The 26,436-nt window shown below is 41.8% G+C and overlaps 1 protein-coding gene across 2 annotated transcripts in view; it reads left to right on the plus strand.

Annotated features, from left to right (window-relative positions):
• The window catches only part of LOC140486423 (interleukin-10 receptor subunit beta-like), a 64,609-nt gene extending 45,641 nt beyond the window's left edge, over nucleotides 1-18,968 (plus strand). For both annotated transcript variants that reach the window (XM_072585534.1, XM_072585533.1), the window contains 2 exons: nucleotides 3,988-4,145; nucleotides 13,527-18,968. In XM_072585534.1, the coding sequence (XP_072441635.1) occupies nucleotides 3,988-4,145; nucleotides 13,527-13,826 (458 nt within the window). In that variant the 3' untranslated portion in view covers nucleotides 13,827-18,968. The remainder of the gene's footprint in view (nucleotides 1-3,987; nucleotides 4,146-13,526) is intronic.
• The last annotated feature ends 7,468 nt before the right edge of the window (nucleotides 18,969-26,436 follow it).

Genomic DNA, 26,436 nt, shown 5'->3' on the forward strand with positions numbered 1-26,436 from the left:
TACATTCCAGCTTTTACCCCATGCTAAAGCAAATAAGACCAGTTCAAAACTGACTTTACTTTTTTTTAAAGTGCTTGAATGTATTTTGGACTCCAAACATATCTCATCCATTGCTCCATTGAACTGACCATTTAGAATAAAAGAACAAAGAATGGTACAGCACAGTACAGGCCCTTCAGTCCTTGATGTTGTGCCAGCCTCTTATCCTACTGTAAGATAAGACCAACCTACATACCCTTCATTGTACTAACTTCCATGTGCCTATCCAAGAGTTGCTTAAATGTCCCTAATGTATCTGCCTCTACTACCACTGCCTGCACCACCACTCTGAGTAAAGAACCTACCTCTGACAAGTCCACTAAACCTTTCCCCAGTTACCTTAAAATTATGGCCCCCCCCGCCCCCCCATGATAGACATTTCCGCCATGGAAAAAAGTCTCTGGCTATCCTCTCTATCTATGCCTCTCAACATCTTGTACACTTCTATCAAGTCACCTCTCATCCTGCTTTGCTCCAATGAGAAAAGCCCTAGCCCCCTCAACTTTTCTTCATAAGACATGCCCTCCAGTCCAGGCAGCATCCTGGTAAATCATCTCTGCATACTGTCTAAAGCTTCTACATCTTTCCTATAATGAGGTGACCAGAACTGAATACAGAATTCCAAGTATGGTCTAACCAGGGCTCTATAGAGCTGTACATAAACTCAATCACTTTGTTAATAAAATACAACACAGCATACGCTTTTTTAACAACTCTGTTAACCTGGATGGCAACTCTGAAGGATCTGTGGACATGCACCCCAAGATCTCTCTGTTCCACCACGCTGCTAAGAATTCTGCCTTTAACCCTATATTCTGCATTCAAATTCGACCTTCCAAAATAAATGACTTCACATTTTTCCAGGTTAAACTCTGTCTGCCATTTATGAGTCCAGTTCTGCATCCTGTCAATGTCCCGTTGCAACTTACAACAGCCCTGCACACCATCCACAACTCCAGCAACCTTCGTGTCATCGGCAGTCCTACTAACTCACCTTTCCATTTCCTCATTCAAGTCATTTATAAAAATCACCAAGACCAGAGGTCCAAGAACCAATCCCTGCGGAACACCACTGGTCACCGAACTCCAGGCTGAATACTTTCCGCCCACCACCTCTCTTTGTCTTCCATGGGCCAGCCAATTCTGTCTCCAGACAGCTCAGATTTCCCTGTATCCCTTACCTCCTTACTTTCTGAATGAGCCTACCATAGGGAACCTTATCAAACACCTTGCTCAAATCCATGTACACCACATCCACTGCTCTACCTTCATCAACGTGTTTTGTCACATCCTCAAAGAATTCACTAAGTTTTGTGAGGCATGATCTGCCCCTCATAAAGCTATGCTGACTCTCTGTAATCATGATGTGGAGGTGTGGTGTTGGACTGGAGTGGGCAAAGTTACAAATCACACAGCACCAGGTTATAGTCCAACAGGTTTATTTGGAAGCACTAGCTATCAAAGCGCAGCTCCTTCATCAGGTAACTAGTGGGCAAGGATTATCAGACACAGAATTTATAGCAAAAGATTACAGTGTTATGTAATTAAAATTATATATTGAACAAACCTAGATTGCTGGTAAGTCTTTCATCTTACAGAATGGGTTGCAGGTTTCAGTTCATTATTATGTAAATCCCTGAACTTCTTTTCAGTCACATTCTCAAGACGAGGGAGGAGTGCTCTGAAAGCCACTACTTCAATATAAATCTGTTGGATTGTATCTGGATGTTGTGTGGTTTTTAAATTTATCTCTAATCAAACAATGGCTTTCCAAGTAATCATAAATCCTGTCTCTCGGAATCCTCTCCAATACTTTGCCCACTGCTGATGTAAAACTGACTGGTCTGTAAGTCCCAGGATTATCCCTATTCGTTTTCTTGAACAAGGGAATAACGTTTGTCACCCTCCCATCGTCTGGCACGACTCCAGTGAACAGTGAGAACACAAAGATCATCACCAAAGGTGCAACAATCTCTTCCTTCACTTTCTGTAGTATCCTTGGGTATATCCTGTCTAGCCCAAGGGGATTTATCTATCCTTATGTTTTTCAAAATTTTCAGCACACCCTCCTTCCTAACATTCACCTGTTCAAGCATATCAGTCTGTTTCATGCTGTCCTCAGAAACATCAAGGTCCCTCTCAGTCGTGAATACTGAAGCAAAGTATTCATCAAGGACCTCCCCTATGTCCTCCTATTCTGGGTACACGTTCCTTCTACTACACCTGATCGGCCCTACCCTCACCCTGGCCATCCTCTTGTTCCTCACGTAAGTGTAGAATGCCTTAGAGTTTGCCTTAATCCTACCCACTAGAGCTTTCTCATTCCCCCTTCTAGCTCTCCTAATTCCATTCTTTAGTTCCTTTCTGGCTATCTTGTAACCCTCTAAAGCCCTGTCTGATCCTTGCCTCCTCAACCTTAAGTAAGCTTCCTTCTTCCTCTAGACTAGATGTTCCACATCCCTTATCACCCAAGGGTCTTTCAACCTATCATCCCTTCCTTGCCTCCCTGGGACAAACCTGTCCGTTACTATCAGCAAGTGCTGCCTAAACAACCTCTACATTTTTGTTGTGTATTTCCCTGAGAACATCTGTTCCTAATTTAGGCATACCAGTTCCTGCCTAATAGCATTGTAATTCACCCTCCCCCAATTAAACACTTTCCCATATCGTCTGCTGCTATCCTTCTCCATGACTATAGTAAAGGTCATGGAGTTTTTGATCACTATCACCAAAGTGCTCTCCCACTGAGAGATCTGACACCTGGCATGTTCATTGACAAGCACCAAATCCAATATGGCCTCCTGGCTAGTTGGCCTATCTACATATTGTGCCAGGAACCCTTCCTAGACACACCTGACAAAAACTGCTCCATCCAAACTATTAGAACTAAGTAGGTTCCAGTCAATATTAGGGAAGTTAACATTACCCATGACAACAACCCTGTTACTTCTGCACCTTTACAAAATCTGCATCCCAAACCACTCCTTCCTGTTTCTGTTGCTATTGGCGGGCCTATAGAAACCTTCCATTAAAGTGGCTGCTCTTTACTGTTTTTGACTTCCACCTATACTGACTCTGTCAACAAACCCTCCTCAATGATCTCCTTTTCTACAGCTGTGATTAGCAATGCCACTCCTCACCTCTTTTACCTCTCGCCCATTTCTTTTGAAACATCTAAATCCTGGAACATCCAACAACCATTGCTGTGATATCCAAGTATCCATAATGGCCACAACATCATAGTTCCAAGTACTGAACCGTGCTCTGAGTTCATCACCCTCATTCTCGATACATCTTGCATTAAAATAGACACACTTCAACCCATTACACTGACTGCACCTTTGCCCTATCAAGTGCCTGTCCTTCCTCACAGACTCTCTGCATGCTGTATCTGACTATCCACTACCTAATCCATCATCTGATCCATAGCTCAGGTTCCCACCCTCCTGCCAATTTAGTTTAAATCCTCCCAAAGAGCTCTAGTAAACCTCCCACCCAGGATATTGATGCCCCTCCAATTCAGGCGCAACCTATTTTTCTTGTACAGGTCCTACCTACCCCAGAAGGTATCCCAATGATCCACAAATCTGAAGCCCTCTCTCCTACACCAGCCCTGCAGCCTTGTGTTTATCTCCACTCACTCTTTATTCCTAGTATTTACCCTATCCTAGTATTGAACCGCTGAGCTGAACACTGAACTAGTGATGTATCCAATTACAAAGAAGATACAATAACTTGAGGATAATAGCTATGGTCTGTTTTGGAAATGGGACCAATACTTAGAGAATCCTGACCTTGTTTCATTGTCTGAGGTCACAACCCAAACTACAGGGAGTCCAAGATACAGTTAGCAGCTCAGCTGTAGTTGGCATGTTGCAGTATTAGCAGTGTTGATTTCTTGTTTTACTCATCTACATACAACAAAGCATGTTTTTCTTTTGTCTGCAGCTCGGAGAAGAGCTTTGGCAATGGCACAGATCCTTTTTGTAACACTGCTTGCTGTTTTGGTGGTAACATTGGGCTGTTTCTTCTTTGTGATCTATGCTCGCAAAGCTATTAAGTATTTAATGTATCCTTCCTACAGTCTCCCAGTACACATAAGAGAGGTATGACTACTTTTTTATCTGTTTTTATTTTATTTTAGTACATTGAGAATGTTTAATTGACTACTGTTTGGCCACATAGTGTTGCAGATGTTATGATCCCAGCTGATTTTATTACTGAACAAGTCAGATCCCAGACTAAAAAAACTGGCTTGATGGATCATAATTTTATTTTTATTTAAGGAACTGGTCTTTCATGGAAATATGGGGTGCACATTTCTGGTTTTCACAACAGATAGAAAGTTTATTATGTGAAAAAGGGAAGATAAAACAGAATTATTAAAGCTATTTACATATAACAGAATTTGAAAGATTTTGAAACATAGTAAAAATGCAATTCCATCATGTTACAGTGCTTAACCACGAAAGAAGTTCATTCTGTACTGTATCTACAAGTTCAACTTAACGTAGTCTTGAGAGTTTGGTAGCCTATTTCCTAATTATTCCAACTAAGCTGAGACTTTCTATACCTTGAATAAGTCATCTAGGGTTTTAACCAAATACTTTTGATCTAGAACTTTCAAACTAAAGTCTTTATACTGAAGCAAGCTACCTCTTAACAGTTTTAAACTGCTTCCTTTCTTCAAGAGAAGCTGACTCAAATATCTAACTTATAGCAGGATCTCTACAAACTGAAAAACAACAGCTTTTCCAATAGCTATGGGTTTTTTCCCATGTAAGCAAAAAATAATTCTGATCTTTTTCACAGAAAGCAAGCCAATGCTCCTCTATGATTACTCTGGCTGCTCAGAAAATTCAGCCAATGCAAACAAATCCTTATTATTACTCCCAGGGTCTCTTAAGAAAACATGGCTCCAGAAATACTGACAAATTAACCATTAAACCCCCTCATACACATAGACCAAACTCCACATGCCATGAGTTCAAAATCCAAGCTCTAAAACAAATAATGTTAAAATATGTATAACTCACAAGCTTTACATCATACAGAGAAGTCCCCAAAATTTCTGTGACAGGAAATGCGTGGTCTTAGCCATGATCTTAGTCAGCCATTAGGGCCAGCCACGCATTACTAACAAGAAAACAAAAAAAATGGAGCATCACCTCAACCCAGCCTTGCATACCTACTAACTCCCAATTAACTTAGATAAGGAATGACATTGTGTCTCAGGGTGATCTAAAGAAAAGGAGAAAAATTAGCAAGAAATTAGGTTTCACTTTCTGTCATTTAAAATAATCTGTAAATTCTCCTCTTCAGTTGATAAACAGTAATATTTTTGACTGATTTTTTTTGTGTGGCATTATATATTGAAAGCAAGGCCCTTAATTGAAAAAGCTCCTGTGATGATTACAATTAGCAGGCAATGTTATTTATTCATAAACCAGAATATCTTTAAACTACTCCACATTTACCTTATACTTCAACGCTTTTGGCTGCTTGTTTAGCAATATTAATTTGTAGCCAGTGATCCAGACAGTGAAATCACATACTTTAGAGATTGATGTTAGTATTAGGCGAAAGTGAGGACTTGCAGATACTGGAGATCAGAGTCGAGAGTGTGGTGTTGAAAGTGCATAGAAGGTCAGGAAACATCCAAGGAGCAGGAAATCAACATTTTGGGCAAAAGCCCTTCATCAAGAATGAGGTGGGAGCCTCAGGGGTGGAGAGATAAATGGAAGGGAGGGGGAAGGTAGCTGAGAGTGCAATAGGTGGGGGTAAGGGTGATAGGTCGGAGAAGAGGGTGGAGTAGATGGTTGGGAAGGAAGATGGACAGGTCATGAGGGCAGTGCTGAGCTGGAAGGGTGGAACTGGGATAAGATGGGGGAGGGGAAATGAGGAAACTGGTGAAATCTACACTGGTGCCATGGCGGTGGAGGGTCCTGAGGTGGAATATGAGGTCTTCTTCCTCCAGGCATCGAGTGGTGAGGGAGTGGCGATGGAGGAGGCCCAGGACCTGCATGTCCTTGGCGGAGTGGGAGTGGGAGTTGAAATGTTCAGCCACAGGGCGGTGGAGTTGGTTGGTGCAGGTGTCCTGGAGATGTACTCTGAAGTGCTGTGCAATTCTGCCTCTCCAATGGAGAGGGGATTGCACCGGGAGCATAGATACAGTAAATGGCATGTGGAAGTGCAGGTGAAACTTTGATGGATATGGAAGGTTCCTCTGGGGCCTTGGATGGAGGTGTGGGCGCAGGTTTTGCAATTCCTGCGGTGTCAGGGGAAGGTGCCGGGAGGGGAGGATGGGTTGTTGGGGACTGTGGACCTGACGAGGTAGTCGTGGAGGGAACGTTCTTTTCGGAAAGCAGATAGGGATGGGGAGGGAAATATATTTCTGGTGGTGGGGTCCGTTTGTAGGTGGCGGAAATAGCAGAGGATAATGCGAAGTATGTGGAGGTTGGTGAGGTGGAAGGTGAAGACTGGCATTATCAACCACGTGGGAGGGGAATTTGTGGTCTTTAATGAAGGAGGCCTCCTGTTATGTTCTGTGGTGGAATTGGTCGTCCTGGGAGCAGATGCGGCAGAGGTGGAGGAATTTGGAATAAGGGATAGTATTTTTGCAGGAGTCATGGTGGGAGGAGTTGTGATCCAGGTAGCTGTGGGAGTCGATGGGTTTGTAGAAAATGTCAGTGTTGAGTCAGTCACCGTTGATGGAGATGGGGAGGTCCAGGAAGGGGAGGAAGGTGTCAGAGATAATCCAGGTGAATTTAAGGTCAGGATAGAATGCGTTGGTGAAGTTGATGAACTGTTCAACCTCCTCATGGGAGGTTATTATAGTGTTGTCAGTTTTTGAATTGGGTTTACAAATAATAGTTTTATGTATGTTATGTAAAGATTACAGAATTGGGGACTGATTGGAAAAGTACAACATTGAGGAAGTTGATGGTAAATTTCAATACATGATAACCATCATTCACAAATGTGTGTTCAAGCTCCCATGTACCCACATTGCAATTATGAATGTGCCATACCATGGTAATGGATTTGAATTACTTGCTTTCAACAACATCAGCTCTTCAGCTTGCATTGATGATACTGTAACGACCTTGAATTTTCTATGTGTCAAATACTGAGTACCTTCAGATTGCATTCCTGACCAGCCTCCAACATTCTCCCCTTTATAAACTTGAGATTGTCAAACATTCTGCTGTCCTCGCCCTAACTTGCACCAAATCCCATTCACCCATGCCTCCTGTGCTGATGTTCTCTGGCTCTTGATTAATCAGTATCTTGATTTTAAATTCTTGTCCTTGTTTTCAAGGCTGTCCATGCTGGCCCCTCCCTAATTCTGTAATCCCCTCCAACACAAAAGTTCTCTGAATTATCTCAACTTCTTTAGTTCCATCCTCTTCAGTGTCCCATAATTTAATTGTTTCATCTATTGATAATTGGGCTTTCAGCTGCCTAGGCCTTAAGATCAGGAATTGTCTTGCAGAAATTCTCCACTTTACTTTCCTTCCTTAAAACGCATCTCGAAACGGCCTTTTTGACCACGCCCCTTTTTTTCCTTTCTTCACTCATGGGATGAGGGTGGTTCTGGCTCGGCCAGCATTTATTGCCCACTCCTAATGACCCAGAGGGCAGTCCAGCATCAACCATTTAACTCAGGGTCAAGAATCACAAATAGGCCAGACCAGGTAAGGATGACAGATTTCCTTCCCTAAATGACATTGACAAACCAGATGGAATTTTTCTACAATGGCTTCATGGTCATCGCTAAAACCTTACTTCCTGATTTTTTAAAAATTGAATTCAAATCACCATCTGCCAGGGTGCGATTTGAACCCATGTCCCCAGAACATTAGCTGAGCTTCTGAATTAATATTCTAGTAATAATACCACTAGGCCATTGCCTCCCCAGGTGATTTTGGTTGTCTAACATCGCCTTGGCTGGCTTGTTGTCTTCTTTTATCAGCCCGCTATACAGACAACTTTTTAATTGTACTACTTAACTGTAACAGATCTCCTGGTGGCAGGTTCTGGATGGAGTAAATAGCTATCTTTATGTTCAGTAATCTTTGAATTAGAGTCATAGAGATGTACAGCATGGTAACAGACCCTTTGGTCCAACCCGTCCATGCTGACTAGATATCCCAACCCAATCTAGTCCCACCTGCTAGCACCCGGCCCATATCCCTCCAAACCCTTCCTATTAATATACCCATCCAAATGCCTCTTAAATGTTGCAATTGTACCAGCCTCCACCACATCCTCTGGCAGCTCATTCCATACACATACCACCCTCTTTGTGAAAATGTTGCCCCTTAGGTCTCTTTTATATCTTTCCCCTCTCACCCTAAACCTATGCCCTCTAATTCTGGACTCCCCGACCCCAGGGAAATGACTTTGTCTATTTTTCCTATCCATGCCCCTCATAATTTTGTGAACCTCTATAAGGTCACCCCTCAACCTCCGACGCTCCAGGGAAAACAGCCCCAGCCTGTTCAGCCTCTCCCTGTAGCTCAGATCCTCCAACCCTGGCAACATCCTTGTCAATCTTTTCTGAATCCTTCCAAGTTTCGCAACAACTTTCCAATAGGAAGGAGACCAGAATTGCATGCAATATTCCAACAATAGCCTAACCAATGTCCTGTATAGCCACAACATGACCTCCCAACTCCTGTACTCAATACTCTGACGAATAAAGGAAAGCATACCAAACGCCGCCTTCACTATCCTATCTACCTGCGATTCCACTTTCAAGGAGCTATGAACCTGCACTCCAAGGCCTCTTGTGGCACTCCACTGGTCACAAGCCTCCAGTCTGAAAAACAACCCTCCACCACCACCCTCTGTCTTCTACCTTTGAGCCAGTTCTGTATCCAAATGGCTAGTTCTCCCTGTATTCCATGAGATCTAACCTTGCTAATCAGTCTCCCATAGGGAACCTTGTCGAACGCCTTACTGAAGTCCATATAGATCACATCTACCGCTCCGCCCTCATCAATCTTCTTTGTTACTTCTTCAAAAAACTCAAATCTAGTTTGTGAGACATGATTTCCCATGCATATAGCCATGTTAACTATTCCGAATCAGTCCTTGCCTTTCCAGTCTGAAAAACAACCCTCCACCACCACCCTCTGTCTTCTACCTTTGAGCCAGTTCTGTATCCAAATGGCTAGTTCTCCCTGTATTCCATGATTCCCTCAGGATTCCCTCCAACAACTTGCCCACCACCGAGGTCAGGCTCACCGGTTTATAGTTCCCTGGCTTGTCCTTACCACCCTTCTTTAACAGTGGCACCACGTTTGCCAACCTCCAGTCTTCTGGCACCTCACCTGTGACTATCGATGATACAAATATCTCAGCAAGAGGCCCAGCAATCACTTCACTAGCTTCCCACAGAGTTCTAGGGTACACCTGATCAGGTCCTGGGGATTTATCCACTTTTAACCATTTTAAGACATCCAGCACTTCCTCCTCTGTAATCTGGACATTTTGCAAGATGTTACCATCTATTTCCCTATTATCTATATCTTCCATATCCTTTTCCACAGTAAATACTGATGCAAAATATTCATTTAGTATCTCCCCCATTTTCTGTGGCTCCACACAAAGGCTGCCTTGCTGATCTTTGAGGGGTGCTATTCTCTCCCTAGTTACCCTTTTGTCCTTTGGATTCTCCTTAATTCTATTTGCCAAAGCTATCTCATGTCCCCGTTTTGCCCTCCTGATTTCCCTCTTAAGTATACTCCTACTTTCTTTATACTCTTCTAAGGATTCACTCGATCTACCTGTCTATGCCTGACATATGCTTCCTTCTTTTTCTTAACCAAAACCTCAATTTCTTTAGTCATCCAGCATCCCCTATCCCTACCAGCCTTCCCTTTCACCCTGACAGGAATATACTTTCTCTGGATTCTTGTTATCTCATTTCTGAAGGCTTCCCATTTTCCAGCCGTCCCTTTACCTGCAAACATCTGCCTCCAATCAGCTTTCAAAAGTTCTTGCCTAATACCGTCAAAATTGGCCTTTCTCCAATTTAGAACTTCAACTTTTAGTTCTATCCTTTTCCATCACTATTTGAAAACGAATAGAATATGGTCGCTGGCCCCAAAGTGCTCCCCACTGACACCTCAGTCACCTGCCCTGCCTTATTTCCCAACAGTAGGTCAAGTTTTGCACCTTCTCTAGTAGGTACATTCATATACTGAATCAGAAAATTGTCCTATACACACTTAAGAAATTCCTCTCTATCTAAACCTTTAACACTATGGCAGTCCTAGTCGATGTTTGGAAAGTTAAAATCTCCTTCAATAACTACCCTATTATTCTTACAGATAGCTGAGATCTCCTTACAAGTTTGTTTCTCAATTTCCCTCTTGACTATTCGGAGGGGGTGGGGGGGGTGGGGGGTCTATAATACAATCCCAATAAGGTGATCATCCCTTTCTTATTTCTCAGTCCCACCCAAATAACTTCCCTGGATGTATTTCCAGGTATATCCTCCCTCAGCACAGTTGTCATGCTATCCCTTATCAAAAATGCCACTCCCCCTCCTCTCTTGCCTCCCTTTCTATCCTTCCTGTAGCATTTGTATCCTGGAACATTAAGCTGCCAGCCCTGCCTATTCCTGAGCCATGTTTCTGTAATTGCTATGATATCCCAGTCCCATGTTCCTAACCATGCCCTGAGTTCATTTGCCTTCCCTGTTAGGCCCCTTGCATTGAAATAAATGCAATTTAATTTATTAGTCCTACCCTGTCCCTGCCTGCCTTGACTGTTTGACTCACTTCTGTTCTCAGCTGTACCCGTCTCAGATCGATGTCTTTCCTCACTATCTCCCTGGGTTTCCCCCACCTAGTTTAAATCCTCCCAAGCAGTTCTAGCAAATTTCCCTGCCAGTATATTAGTCCCCTTCCAATTTAGGTGCAATCCGTCCTTGTACAGGTCACTTCTACCCCTAAAGAGATTCCAATGATCCAAAATGCGAATCCTTCTCCCATACACCAGCTCCTCAGCCATGCATTCATCTGCTCTATTAATGATATAGAAGATGGTATTAGTAATAACATTAGCAAACTTGCTGATGATACTAAGCTGGGTGGCAGGGTGAAATGTGAGGAGGATGTTAGGAGATTACAGGGTGACCTGGACAGGTTAGGTGAGTGGTCAGATGCATGGCAGATGCAGTTTAATGTGGATAAATGTATGGTTATCCACTTTGGTGGCAAGAACAGGAAGGCAGATTGCTACCTAAATGGAATCAAGTTAGGTAAAGGGGCAGTACAGAGAGATCTGGGTGTTCGTGTACACCAGTCAATGAAGGTAAGTATGCAGGTACAGCAAGTAATGAGGAAGGCTAATAGCATGCTGGCCTTCATAACAAGAGGGATTGAGTGTAGAAGCAAAGAGATTCTTCTGCAGCTGTACAGGGCACTGGTGAGACCACACCTGGAGTATTGTGTGCAGTTCTGGTCTCCAAATTTGAGAAAAGACATTCTGGCTATTGAGGGAGTGCAGCGTAGGTTCACGAGGTCAATTCCTGGAATGGCGGGACTACCTTATGCTGAAAGACTGGAGAGCGACTGGGCTTGTATACCCTTGAGTTTAGAAGACTGAGAGGGGATCTGATTGAGACATAAAAGATTATTAAAGGATTGGACACTCTAGAGGCAGGAAACATGTTTCCGCTGATGGGTGAGTGCCGAACTAGAGGACACAGCTTAAAAATACGGGGTAGACCATTTAGGAGAGATATGAGGAGAAACGTCTTCACCCAGAGAGTGGTGGCTGTGTGGAATGCTCTGCCCCAGAGGGCAGTGGAGGCCCAGTCTCTGGATTCATTTAAGAAAGAGTTGGATAGAGCTCTTAAAGATAGTGGAATCAAGGGTTATGGAGATAAGGCAGGAACAGGATACCGATTAACGATGATCAGCAATGATCATATTGAATGGTAGTGCAGGCTTGAAGAGGAGAATGGCTTACTCCTGCACCTATTGTCTATTGTCTATCTATTCCTGCCCTCACTAGCTCATAGCACTGGGAGTAATCCAGATATTACTACTCTTGAGGACCTCCTTTTTAAATTTCTGCCTAACTCTCTGTAATCTCCCTTCAGAGTCTCAACCTTTTCCCTTCCAATGTCATTGGTTCCAATGTGGACAATGACGTCCTGCTCGGCCCTCTCCCCCGTGAGAACATTCTGCACCCTCTCTGAGACATCCTTGATCCTGGCACCAGAGAAACAACACACCATTCTGCTTTTTCTCTGCTGGCCACAGAAATGTCTGTCTGTACCTCGGACTACGGAATCCCCTATCACAGTTGATCTCTTGGAAGCCGATGTACCCCTCATTGCATTAGAGCCAGACTCTATACTAGAAACTTGGCTGTCCCTGAGAATCCATCACCCCCTACATTTTCCAAAACAGCATATCTGTTTGAAATGGGTATATCCACAAAAGACTCCTGCCCTAGGTGCCTACCTCTTTTACCCTTCCTGGAGTTAACCCATCTATGTGACTGTATCTGAGACTTTCCCCCTTCCTATAACTGCCATCCATCACATACTGTTGCTGTTGCAAATTCCTCATCGTTTCTATTTGTCTCTCCAACCAATCCACTCGATCTGATAAGATTCACATCCAACAGCATTTATGGCAGATATAATCCGCAGTAACCCATAAACTCACTTTAAACTCCCACATCTGACAAGAAGTACATATCACTGCAACGGCCATTTTTGCTCCTTCACAATCTACAGACCCAGAAAATAACACTGTCTTATTCCTCTACAAACACTGCCTCAGGTTAAATTAATAGCCAAGGCTTATATTTTAAGTTTAATCAAGAGACTTTTCTCCAAAAACATATAATCAAGAAAGAATCCACTATACTCACTACTGCAGCCTTTCTCTTGGACAGACTTAAAACAATGATTAACTTATCTGATTCTGTGCTGTGAACTTCGCCCAACAGTTCCTCCAAGATTCGTTGTGAATTTTACTGTTTGTTAATTTTCCCAGATGTACTCCGATGTCCAGCAATACACAAATTCAAACAGCAAAGGCGGTAACTGTGCAGGTTCTCTCTCTCTCTCTCTCTCTCTCTCTCTCTCTCTGTCTCTCTCTCTCTCTCTCTCTCTCTCTCCCCTGCACTGTCCTCACCATGTGCTTCCTTTGTCTGCTCAATTGTAATGTTCTTCTGAAGCTTTCAGTGTCAGACTGCAGTTTGCTCTCGAACCATGGCAGTGGACTTAGGGGATGGGGAAGGTGTGGATGAGGGGGGGATAAAATTACAAATTATAGGTGCTTGGGCTGATTGGCACGTCAGCACAAAATAACAAAATCTTTAGGGAGGGAACTTGTGGGATCTGTCGTTGAATTTGACAAGACTCCAAATCGTGCTAATTTAGCACTTGCAGTTAAAATGATCAATAGATGATCCAAACTAATATTAATAGTAGTATATTCTTAATTTTTCAGTACTTGACTGAGCCATCCCAACAACCGATGCTTGGAACACTGACTAAGGAGGACCTGCGTGAAGAGCACTGGGACAAGCTCTCCATTGTCTCACAGTCTGAAATTCCTTCGATATTACCAAATTCAACTAAAACTGATGGTTCAAAGTCAAACAAGAATGAAACCACATCTGGTGGGAAAATACTTAATGAAGAAGATGATGTGCAAAGCAGTCAATCAAGTGTAGATTCTGGACATTATTCCAATAGTACGGAAAATTCTGCCCATAAAACTCCACAGAGTTTGAGAAGAAACACCTAAACCATTGCAATTCAAAGACGATACGGATTTAGCAGATTAACATTAGGTTCCTTCGGCCTCCTGAAATTGACTTTGTGGTATACTAAGGACTGACGCACTCACAAAGGGAAATGGAACTGAGAATCTCTGTGATCAACATTATTTTCAGTACTGAACAACAGACATTTGGGAGCTAATCGGAAAGCATAAATAGCTTCCTGGTATTAACATTTTAATTCATAGGACTGCTGAGGGAACTAAATAGCCAAGCCACAATCTAATTTGAAAACTCAAATTGGAAAATTGAAATATTTGTGCAAAATCTTTCTTAACTTCTAGGCATACTTAACAGAAGGTTGCCCTCCAAGTTATTCTTTCTAAAATAGGAATAGGTAAAAAGAGGTGGTTAAAGTGATAATGCCTTCCCTATTAAGCCAGCAGCAGATGGAATACTGGCCCACCCTGACATGGGGTGAAGGTAACATGAGAGTGTTGCATTCTAGGGCTCACTATGGGCCATGAAGGGGCCGGCAAGTGTCAGTGGCACTTCCCCAGCATTGTATGCCCTCAACAAACTTCTCTTCCATCACTGGACTCTACATGGCCCTAGCCTTCCACACACACACACACACACACACACACACCACTCCGACCTGTCAAATAAGACCTGCCTTCAAGGTTGCTGGCCTTATCCTCCAGACACAGTACCAGCTTGGGGCCTTCATGTGGCGCAGGCCTGACTGGAGGAGCCACTTAATTGGCCACAAACGGAAAAGTGGGGAAACCCATTTGCCTTCCATTTTCATACCCGATGGCAGATCATATATCACTTCCACAAAACCTGACTCCACCTTTCCACATCTCTCCAAGGCACTGTCTGAACAGGACATCTCCTGAAACAATTTCCACCAAATTGTTTTATTTTCAATGACAGCATTGTGCATGTACCTGCACCAAGTGGACTGCAGCAGTTCACAAAGGCAGCTCACCATTACCTTCTCAAGGGCAACTATGGATGGGTGATAAATGATGGCCCAGCCAACAACACCCACATCCCATGGTTAAATAAAGCAAAATGTACAACATGGATTGGAAGGTTGAGAGATTCAAGATGTTGTCAAGTCCAAGGTTTATTTATCTCAGTGAACAGACCCTGTGAAATATGCTTTTTTTTTTTGGTTGTCCCTTTCAGTGATAGTCTTTGCATGTAGTGAATCGATGGCTTAAACGAGACCTCCCGGCTTTCTACCAATGTTGGTATGTGAGTAACAGATGTAGAAAGCTGGATAAAACATGAATGACTTCAACCCGATCTCCTGTTTATATGGAGCTAGGAACCAGGTCTCCACTTAGTATTAACCCTGCTGTTGTGGGTTGGCAATATGCATTTGCCCTACACAAAGAACAAGTGTCCTTTACCTCAGATATTGCACAGCATTGTCATTAAGGAAAGGTATAGCGGTCATGCTACTGAACTAGCAGTCTGAAGGGATGTGTTCAAATGGCATCTGGGAATTAAATTTTGTTGATGAGGAGACTTGGAATAAGGAAACCAGTGTCAGTAATGGTAAATGGTGAGTGTTGTAAAAACCAATCTGATTTTTGTCCTTTAGGGAGGAAAATTTGCTCTACAATCTAATCTGTATGTGAAACAAAACCTGTAACAATGTGGTTAACCCATAACTGCCCTCCTATTTTGACTGAACAGTCCTCCCAGATATTAGCAACAGGATATATTGGTAATGCGCACATCCCTGATTTAATGAAATAACTTATAAAATTGACATAAATTCTTGGTTGCCTGCATTGTAGTATAAAACAATAGAATATTTTGACTATTGTGTTTATAGTTAGTTCAATTAAAGAATTAACATTTCTTTGGAGAGATATTTCATTGATGTTAAACTTTATATCGTCCATAATATGCTATTTACAAAGCGTACAAGTTTACTGGCTTCACTTTCCACAGCCATTCTCTTTTCACTTCAATATAAATGTGGCACATGTACTACTCAAGTTAGTCAGAACAATTCAATAAAGAAAACTTTCATTCTGTGCTATTTTAACACGCTTCATGTCCATTGGCTGAAATGAGACTTACAGTATTATTAACAGTAACTGGCACTGAATACGTATTATTAAGCCATAGTCTAGGTAGGTACTTGGGGAAAGTGGATTTTATAGACCCACCATGTAAATTACCTTTGTTAAAATTCAAAAAAGGTACATTCATTTTACACACAATCATTTTTTATTGAATATGGAAATAACATTTATTCAGCTAGATTATTAGTTGATGATGTGAGCATTAAAATATGTTTACTAAATAAATAGCACAAATAACTTGGCAATAATCACTCTTTCGACAGTTCTGTTTGGAAGCTCAGTTAACTTGGAAGAAAATTACGTTATGACATCAACATTTTCAGTATTAAATGGCCTATTTGCTCTAGCAAACACAAACCACAGACGTGAACTTGTGTCTTAAGTATCATCTTTAGGTTGTTTTTCATTACTGAGCAAGTTTTTGCCACTCATGGGTTCCTAGATTGATCCCTGCATGGATACTTCCTGCTATTTTGTCAATAAGGTTAAATGAAACTGGGTAAGGGAAAACTCAGAGCATAAACAATCAGCAAAGGTCAGTCGGGTCAGACAATTCAGTTTTGTGCTCAATACCTTTTGCAATCAATAGCTTCTCACAGATGTAAATTGTTAAGCCACAGAGACCAGTTCAGTGGGTCAGACTGTCTCAGATTCCCAAATGAAATGGGAAACAGTAGTAAATGGTGGCAAAACAGAGGTGCATTTAGGAAAATTATGCAAAATTTAAACAGAAAATTATTTAAAAATCGTGTCAATGTGAAAACTGGCAACCTTATAGTTGACTTCACCAATTCAGCACAACTCTCTTCACTATTTTATAATTTTTTATTTTTACTGGGATTCAGAATCTACATATTCATGAAAACTGACGTTTATTGTAGTTAATTATACAATATTGATAATAACATAGAAGAAAGCCAGTCGCTCCATTGTGTTTGTGCTAATCCCCTGAAGGAGCAATTCAACTTTGAAACTTGTGCTTTCTCCCCATAGCCCTGCAATTAGTGATCCAACTCATTTTTGAATGACTCTGCACAATGAGGCAATGAGTTCCAGATCCTAATCACTCACTGTGTAAAAATATTACTCCCCATGTAGCTATTGCTTCTTTTGCTTCTTTCTAAATCTTTGCCCTCTGATTCTCAATTCTTCCATTATTAAGAATAATGTGACCGTACCTGACCTGTTAGGATCACTTCTGATTTTGAACATCTTCATAAATTCATTTGTCAATTTTCTCAGCACCCTAACTTCTCCAATCTTTCTAGGTAATCAAATTTTCTCAACCTGGAAGCATTCTTGTGAATTTTTCTCTGCAACCTTTCTAATACTTTCAGATCCTTCCTACAGTGTGATGCTGAAGCAATGTTCTTGTTTCTATTTGTTCATGGAATATGGGCGTTGCTGACAAAATCACCATTTATTGCCCATTCCTAATTGCCTTTGGGAATGGTGATCCTCCTTCTTCAATTGCTATAGGCTGTGAGGGGTAGATGCACCCACAGTGCTGTTTGGAAGGGAGTTCCAGGGTCTGGACTCAGGGACAGTGAAGAATCAACATGGTGTATAACTTGGAAGGAAACTAACAAATAATATTATTCCCATGCACATCTGCTACCCTGTCCTAGTCAGTTAAAGTTGGTCATTTGAATGGTACTGTTAAAGGAACCTTGATGAGTTGGCACATTGTGTCTTGTAGATGGTACACACTGCTGCCATTGTGCATTAGTGGTGCAGGAAGGGAATGTTGAAGGTTGTGATTAGGTGCCAATCAAGTGGGCAGCTTTCTCTGAAATGGTAAAGCTCTTTAGTGCTGTTGGAGCTGCATCCCACCCAAACGAGTTGGGAGTATTCCAAGACACTCCTGACTTGTGTCTTGTAGCTGGTGAGCAGGCATTCAGGAGTCAGCAGGCAAGTTGCTGTTTTATATAGATCATGGCAAACGGATCATCATCATAAAGGAATGGGCAATAAATGTTTTGCCCAGTCAGCAAAGCGCACATTCCTGAATTTATTTTTTTAAAGATTAATGGTAGTAGCGATTTTTCTAATATCACATCTGAAAAAAATGCATTTCATTATTGTAAAACACTGTCAATTCATAAGTTGCTTGTGTCTTGTCTTAAATAATGAAGAGTTTCCACTCATGTTACTGTTTAGGAGCAAGGATTGTTCAGTTGATTGTTCAGTTTCCCTGGTACTGATATAATATACAGCTTACACCTTTACAAGGAAGTGTGAGGTTAGATGTTTAGGACTTGATTTTATCAAGTGAAAATGTAAATACTGAGTTAAGACACAGAACATTGTTTTAGATCTTTGTGGAAGAAATAAGTGACAATGGAATTGCACACGTTTATGTGTGATTTGTGTTAAAAGAATTTGGGTAATGTCATAAACTAGGAAAGTGAACATTCACTTTTCTGATCATTCAAACTATGTTCATTACTATCTTAAAACAAACTGCAGATGCTGGAAATCTGAAACAATTTGCTGGAGGAACTCAGGAGATCTGGCAGCATCTGTGGAGTATTCTGAAGAAGGGTCACTGAACTCAAATCATTTACTCTGTTTTCTCTCCACAGAGTCTGCCAAACATGCTGAGTTTCTTCAGAAAATCCTGTATTTGTTAACATACATTAGTTCTTTGCATACAGGTATCTTAACATTAGACTTTGACAATTGTCATTTTATAAATTTGCAATCTGGTATTTTCAAACTCGTGGAAGGTTCAACTCAATAAAATTAAGTAAAACTGTTTCGTCAAGTGTTCAGCCAATTATGGTGAACCATGTCACATTTCATTTACTGTGGAAATAACAATCCCTGTGTTTTGTAATAGCCACTGTTAATACATCACCACTAGTTCAACGAACATCTCATATGCAGGTACCTTTGTGAATACCAATCAGGAGTACAAACATTTTTGTCTTCATGCTTCCATTTTGATGTATGAGCTTTCAAAAATTGTAATTTTTCATCCATTTATGTCTTTCATTTGTTTTTTCTGAATGTGAAAGTTATTGAAAATAAAGACTGTTTGACTCATTTTTGTAATGTGCTTAGGTTTTGACAAGATGTTGTGTTCATCACATTGGGAGAGAGTAACAACAGTGCCATTCTCTACAGTTTGTGCAGTTGGTATTCAGGCAATCAGTTACTGCTACCCAAAGATAGGCTCTGGTTCTGAAATTCCTGGGATCCCGATTCACCAAAGCAAAAATAGATGAGCAGAACTACATCCACCCATACCAGTAAGCATAGATCCTGGGCAGTATTTTCTCAGACACTGAATGATGTGGACATTGGGAAGGAAGTTAAGAAAATTGCATGCAATGGCCATTGAAGTACTTCTTAAGATCAAAACTAAAAAGCCTCACTTTCCAACCAAGTGTTCATTGCTGAGACAAGATTCTTGCTAATGAGTGGGGAGAGGCAATTTGCATGCATTAACATATTATTACATGAGCTGGCCTCAGCTATGCAGTTTCCCATTCTCCCACTCTCAGTCACAAACTAGATGCTGAGAATTCCTGGTATAAAAGGCAGAATGGTTACCTTACAACTCCATCTCACTGCTTGCCCCTCAGGACATCCGTCTTGGACACCAGGCAACCCGTATAGGCAGAGACTGCAGAGAAGCCCGCACATGGATGCTGGCATCTGACACATACCAGCCTCACCATACCTTCATATCATGTCCTCAAACCACTTGCAGGGTTGTTCTGCACTTTGGAATGCACCAGCACCTTTCAGTACAATACTGCTGCCAGGGCACATTGCAGAGTCAGACACCCAATGCATGGAGTCAACCAGGGTTCATTTCCAGGCTCCTCGTTTACTCTGTTATCACTCACTAACTTTGGGCCCACTTCAATATCTCAGCATCTCTGCCTTGCATTTAACCAGAATATAAATGTTCACTGTACTTATGTCTTGCCTTGTCTATTAACACAGACACAAAGCTAGGTAGCCAATAGTGTTCATTCAAGAGGGTGGACATGCTGCTGTATAATAATAGTGCAGGTGTAAGATCGACAGAGCCTATGTGCCAGCTACATACACAGCAAACACACTGTATGTGCTTCACTAAATGACATTGTCTCAATGGCTAAGGGAGGTAATCATCAGTAAAGTCACAGGAGATGGCCCTCAGTCAGGAGGCCCTGGCAAATAAGTCCATTGTTACTTCACACTGTCCCTGCATTTCAATATCCTAGTAAACCTCATCTCATTCAGGCCTTCCTAAAGTATTCTATGGAGCATTATTAGAATGTATACTGAGTAGGAGTCGCTTATTTTAAGCACGTTCCACCACTCAAGAAGTTCATTGCTGATCTGGTGTTTGCTCCTGCATCATGGCTGATGCTCCTCCCTTTTCATTTCCACTCCTCATTGTTGGATCAGTCACTTGTAAAATATTACTATTCTGCATGACAAGCTTGTAATAAAATGTGATCTGGAGGCAGCCTTACTATGTCATCCATTAAGGGGTCTGCAGCTTCTCCATTAGAGGGGGAAGAAGAGCTTTGTTGTCGAGTTACTTCCTTGGCAGCTGAGACCAGTCAGATATCACTGTTAACTGTAGGAGGCAGAAGAGAGAATGCATCATGAACAAGTGTGAATTCTGGCATGTTAACAGTTCATTCACAGTGGCAGTAAAGGGAGGAGCACAGCAATGGACAATGCTTCTCACATGGTCACTTGTTTTGGCATCACCAAATGAATGGGCAGTGGTCCTCACCAACCTGGACCAGAGCCGCCTCTGTATTGTGGATCATTCTTCTCTGTAATGAGGCAATAGGAGAAATTGAGTGAAATGAAAATGGGTGTCCTTTTTGTCAAATCGCAGCAATACAGTTGGGATAAAGACCACCTACGTAATAGCCAACCAGAACATCTCAATCATTTCTGTAATTTTCAGTATTAAAGATTCATTGTGCAATGGAACTTCTTGCGGACATGTACTGATTTGTATGACTGATCTCCTGAAAACTCTGTGGTCTGACACTTACCATTTTCCTTGACCTTCCAGTTTTCTATCTGTAATGTAAGAAAACAGGTTTCATAAGTTTCCAAGTAATAGACATAGACATGGACTTTAGGATAAATTAAATAGTTCAACATTTCCAATAGGGATTTGTACTCGAGAAAGGGAAAGCAAGTTAGAGAATCAAGGTGATAAAGTTGCAGAATTATCGCCTTTTTTTGTTCCAAACTAAATGCAGGGTCACTCAAGAAATCACGGATTCAAAGAATCTGTGCCTTGGCTACTATTACTCACCTTCTCCACAGAATCACATTAAGTGAACTTTCTGATGAATTCCACTTGGTTTTCTCCTCATAATCCTGGGAATATGTTCTGTCCAAATGCATGTCAAATTATTTACTGAGATTTCTTTGGAAACCGATTCCATGGCTTATCCAAGTTTTTTTACATAATTCATTCACAGGATGTGGGCCTTGCTGGCTATCCTTAACAGCCAGCGGGCAGTTAAGAGTCAACCACATTGCTGTAGGTCTGGATTCACACGTAGGCCAGACCCGGTAGAGATGGCAGTCCCTTCCCTAAAGGACATTAATGAACCAGCTGGGGTTTTTCTCCCCCCATTTGGCAACAATTTCTACGGTCATCATTTGACTCTAAATTCCAGATTTTTATTGAATTGTAATTCCACTAACTGCCAAGTCAGGATTCAAGCTCAGATCCCCAGAACATTATCTGGTCCCTGGATTAATAGTCCAACAATAAAACCACTGTGTCATAACCTCCCGAGTTATAATACCTGTATCAGCTGTTCCTATTTCCACTTTCTTGCCAATAATTTTAAATATGTGTGAATGACATGGACAGAGTGGAAAGCATGAGGCTTTTTTCCTAGGGTGGAGAGGTCAATTACTAGGGGACACAGGTTCAAGGTGCAAGGGAGGAAGTTGAAAAGAGATGTGTGAGGCAGGTTTTTCGCAGAAAGGGTAGTGAGTGCTGGGAATGCACGGCCCGAGGTGGAATCAGACACAATAACAACATTCAAGAATCACCTGGACAAATACATGAGTAGGAAGGGAATAGAGGGATACAAATCCTGTAACTAAAGACAGTTTCAATATGTGTCGGCACAAGTTTGGGGAGGCCAAAGGGCCTGTTCTTGTGCTGTATTGTTCTTTGTTTCTTGTTCTTTTGTATATCATTGATTTCCTTGCCAGACGGAGCAATTTTTCCCTCCATGCTCTATCCAACCCATCATAGTTTTAATATTGCCATTACGTCTCCCTTGACTTTCTCAGCTGGAGGGAGAACAGTTACTCCCTCGCTACACTATCCACACATTCACCATTGCAACATCCTGGTAAATGTCACCTCACCAAAGCCTTCCTAAAGTATGCTACAGAGCATTAGAGGAACATATAGCTCAGTAGGTGTGGGTCATTTCAAGCCTGTTCCATCATTCAATAAGATCCTGGTTGATTTGGTTTTTGTTCCTGCACCCTGGCTGCCTCCTCCATCCAAGCCGCCCCCAGTAAGCCTTGATTCCCCTCTCTATAAAAAATCTATCTAACCCAGTCTTGACTAAATGTGAAAACCCAGGCCTCTCTCCATTCTGGAGAAGAGAACTCTGCACTTTAATATCATTCTGACACAGAAACAAAATCTACTCATGTCTATAAAAGGTAGATTCTGCAATTAATTGTAAGCAATACTTAGCAGCCTTTGTACTCAGTACCCCTCTTGACAAACTCAACTGTTCAAAGGGGATAAGTCATAATTATTACACCACAGGAGACCATTTAACTTGATCAGTCCATACAGGGCTTCTTCTGCAGAGGGATCCCCAAATCCTAATAGTTTATTTTCCTTAAAAGCATATCTAATTTCAGTTTGAAATAATTGATTAACTTCAATGCAATACCTGGAAGAGATACCTCAATCTCATTCCAGATACGCCATCTTCTCAAAGAGATAGAGAGGTATCATCAGGCACCAATAGGCAGCAGCAATGACAGCCTGGCACTCATAGCATGAGAAAGATTTTCCTTTTCTCATTTTGCTACTTTAAAATCACATTAAATTGGAGCCCCCTCATTCTCATTGTTATCATGAGGATAAACTATTCTCCCTATTTACTCTGTCCACATTCCTCATGATTTTGAACCCCTGAGGCTTCCCTTCGCCAAGGACAAATGTCCCAACTTCTCCAAATAATATTCAACACTAAAGTTCCTCATTAATGAGGAGAGGGTATAGAAACCTCTTCTACACCCTCTCCAATCCATTCCCAACCTTGCTAAACTGACACAATACTCCAGCTATCTCCCCATTGATACAGCTTCTGACACTATTCTTTATTGACTGCTCTCTCAAGATGTCCCAACACCTTAAACCACTTTTGCACAGACTTACCGATGTCCCTTTACTCCTGCATAACCTTTAATTAGGACACAATATTTTATAATGTCTCTCCGTGTTCTTTCTTCTAAAATGTATCACCTCACACTTCTATGCATTAAACCTTACCTGCAATCTGCCCACCAACTTGTCTATATCCTTCTAAATTTCTGCGCAGTCTACTCCTACACCATGCATCTCTCAGCAACTCCATTGCCTGCACCATCTCAGGCTGAGGAGAGAACATTTGCACTTTAAACAGAAGATGTTTAGCATCCAGAGCCTTCAAGGCCTAGAGTACCCTCTAAAGCCTTCAAAGTCACCAGAGGATACTGTCCACTAGATGAGTGACAGTAATTCAGAAGTCTAGGTTCTGCATATATGGGTATAAATCCCACCATGGCAAGTGATGAAATTTAAATTTAATTTTTCAAATCATGTTGAATTGAAAATTAGCCTCATGGCCACCATGTAACCACTGTTGTAAAAGTCCATCAATAATGTCTTTGCCCATTCTAGCTGCATATGACTCCAGCCTTCAGCAATGTGATTGGACTCATAACTGCTCTTGGAAGATGCCAGTCAGTTCAACAGCAATTAAGGATAGGAATGGGCAACAAATGTTGACCTCGACAACAACTCCCACATCCTGTACAATCATTAAGAAAAACTGATTTCATCCTAGCTGCAGACGTTAGGGTAGCACCTATATGTAATGAGGGAAGAAATACCTTTATTGCACATCGGTAGCAATTTATATACTCTGTTCCTACATTAATATACTCTTGGGAAATAAAGCAGGTAAGGTGACTGAGGTGTCAGTGAGGGAGCACTCTGGGGCTAGCGACCATAATTCTATTAGATTTTAAATAATGATGGAAAAGGATAGACCAGATCTAAAAGTTGAAGTTCTAAATTGGAGAAAGGCCAATTTTGACAGTATTAGGCAAGAACTTTCAAAAGCTGATTGGGGGCAGATGTTCGCAGGTAAAGAGACGGCTGGAAAATGGGAAACCTTAAGAAATGAGATAACGAGAATCAAGAGAAAGTATATTCCTGTCAGGGTGAAAGGGAAGGCTGGTAGGTATAGGGAATGCTGGATGACTAAAGAAATTGAGGGTATGGTTAAGAAAAAGAAGGACGCATATGTAAGGTATAGACAGGATAGATCGAGTGAATCCTTAGAAGAGTATAAAGGAAGTAGGCATATACTTAAGAGGGAAATCGGGAGGGCAAAAAGGGGACATGAGACAGCTTTGGCAAATAGAATTAAGGAGAATCCAAAGAGTTTTTACAAATACATTAAGGACAAAAGGGTAACTAGGGAGAAAATAGCCCCCCTCAAAGATCAGCAAGGTGGCCTTTGTGTGGAGCCACAGAAAATGGCGGAGATACTAAATGAATATCTTGCATCAGTATTTACTGTGGAAAAGGATATGGAAGATATAGACTGTAGCGAAATAGATGGTGACATCTTGCAAAATGTCCATATTACAGGGGAGGAACTGCTAGATGTCTTGAAATGGGTAAAGGTGGATAAATCCCCAGTACCTGATCAGGTGTACCCGAGAACTCTGTGGGAAGCTAGGGATGCCACTGTTTAAGAAGGGTGGTAAGGACAAGCCAGGGAACTATAGGCCGGTGAGCCTGACGTCGGTGGAGACAAGTTGTTGGAGGGAATCCTGAGGGACAGGATGTACATGTATTTGGAAAGGCAAGGACTGATTAGGGATAGTCAACATGGCTTTGTGCGTGGGAAATCATGTCTCACAAACTTGATTGAGTTTTTTGAAGAAATAACAAAGAAGATTGATGAGGACAGAACTGTAGATGTGATCTATGTGGACTTCAGTAATATGTTCGACAAGGTTCCTCATGAGAGATTGATTAGCAAGGTTAGATCTCACGGATTACATGGAGAACTAGCCATTTGGAGAAGAACTGGCTCAAAGGTAGAAGACAGAGGGTGGTGGTGGAGGATTGTTTTTCAGACTGCAGGCTTGTGACCAGTGGAGTGCCACAAGAATCGGTGCTGGGTCCTCTACTTTTTGTCATTTACATAAATGATTTGGATGCGATCATAAGAGGTACAGTTAGTAAGTTTTCGATGACACCAAAATTGGAGGTGTAGTAGACAGCGAAGAGGGTTACCTCAGATTACAACAGGATCTTGACCAGATGGGCCAATGGGTTGAGAAGTGGCAGATGGAGTTTAATTCAGCTAAATGCGAGGTGCTGCATTTTGGGAAAGCAAAAGGTCCCAGGGAGTGTTGCTGAACAAAGAGACCTTGGAGAGCAGGTTCACAGCTCCTTAAAAGTGGAGTCTCAGGTAGATAGGATAGTGAAAAAGGTGTTTGGTATGCTTTCCTTTATTGGTCAGAGTATTGGGTACAGGAGTTGGGAGGTCATGTTGCGGCTGTACAGGACATTAGTTAGGCCACTGTTGGAATATTGCGTGCAATTCTGTTCTCCTTCCTATCGGAAAGATGTTGTGACACTTGAAAGGGTTTAGAAAAGATTGACAAGGATGTTACCAGGGTTGGAGGATTTGAGCTATAAGGAGAGGCTCAAGAGCGGGAGCAGCAGGGGGAAGTGACGACGACCAGAGGGGCAGCTGGGAAGGAAAGCAGCGAGTATAAATACTCACCCTTCAACGCCAACGGTCATTTTGAGTGCGAGCAGCAGCTGAGGTTAAACGAACCCGGAAGACTGCAGCTCAGGTAAAGACAATTTGTTTTAAAACTACTTACCGGTAGCGAGCAGCGATTTTTTTTTCTTCACAGAAGGAGCAGGAGCAGCGGGGGAAAGTGATGACGACCAGAGGGGCAGCCGGGAAGGAAAGCGGTGAGTATATAAATCAGGAAGGCAGCTAGACCCGAGACTCTACAACTGTAGTGTATCCCACCCGCCCTCCTCCTCTAACCTAGTGAATAAGGACTCTGGTTTGTTAAGGTAAGTATTTTCTATTTCTTTATCAGTGACTGGTTAAAAATTTACTTTTTTGGTTTATCTATTAATTGGTTTTTAGAAAAAAGACTATAGCAGAGAGGTATCAGAAAGTATTTTAACTCAAATTTATACAAAGTAATAAAATAATTAATTAAACAGAGATGGCTGGGCAGGTGATGTGCTGTAGCTGTA

This window comes from Chiloscyllium punctatum, chromosome 15 (genome assembly GCF_047496795.1).
Source record: "Chiloscyllium punctatum isolate Juve2018m chromosome 15, sChiPun1.3, whole genome shotgun sequence".
Taxonomy (NCBI): domain Eukaryota; kingdom Metazoa; phylum Chordata; class Chondrichthyes; order Orectolobiformes; family Hemiscylliidae; genus Chiloscyllium; species Chiloscyllium punctatum.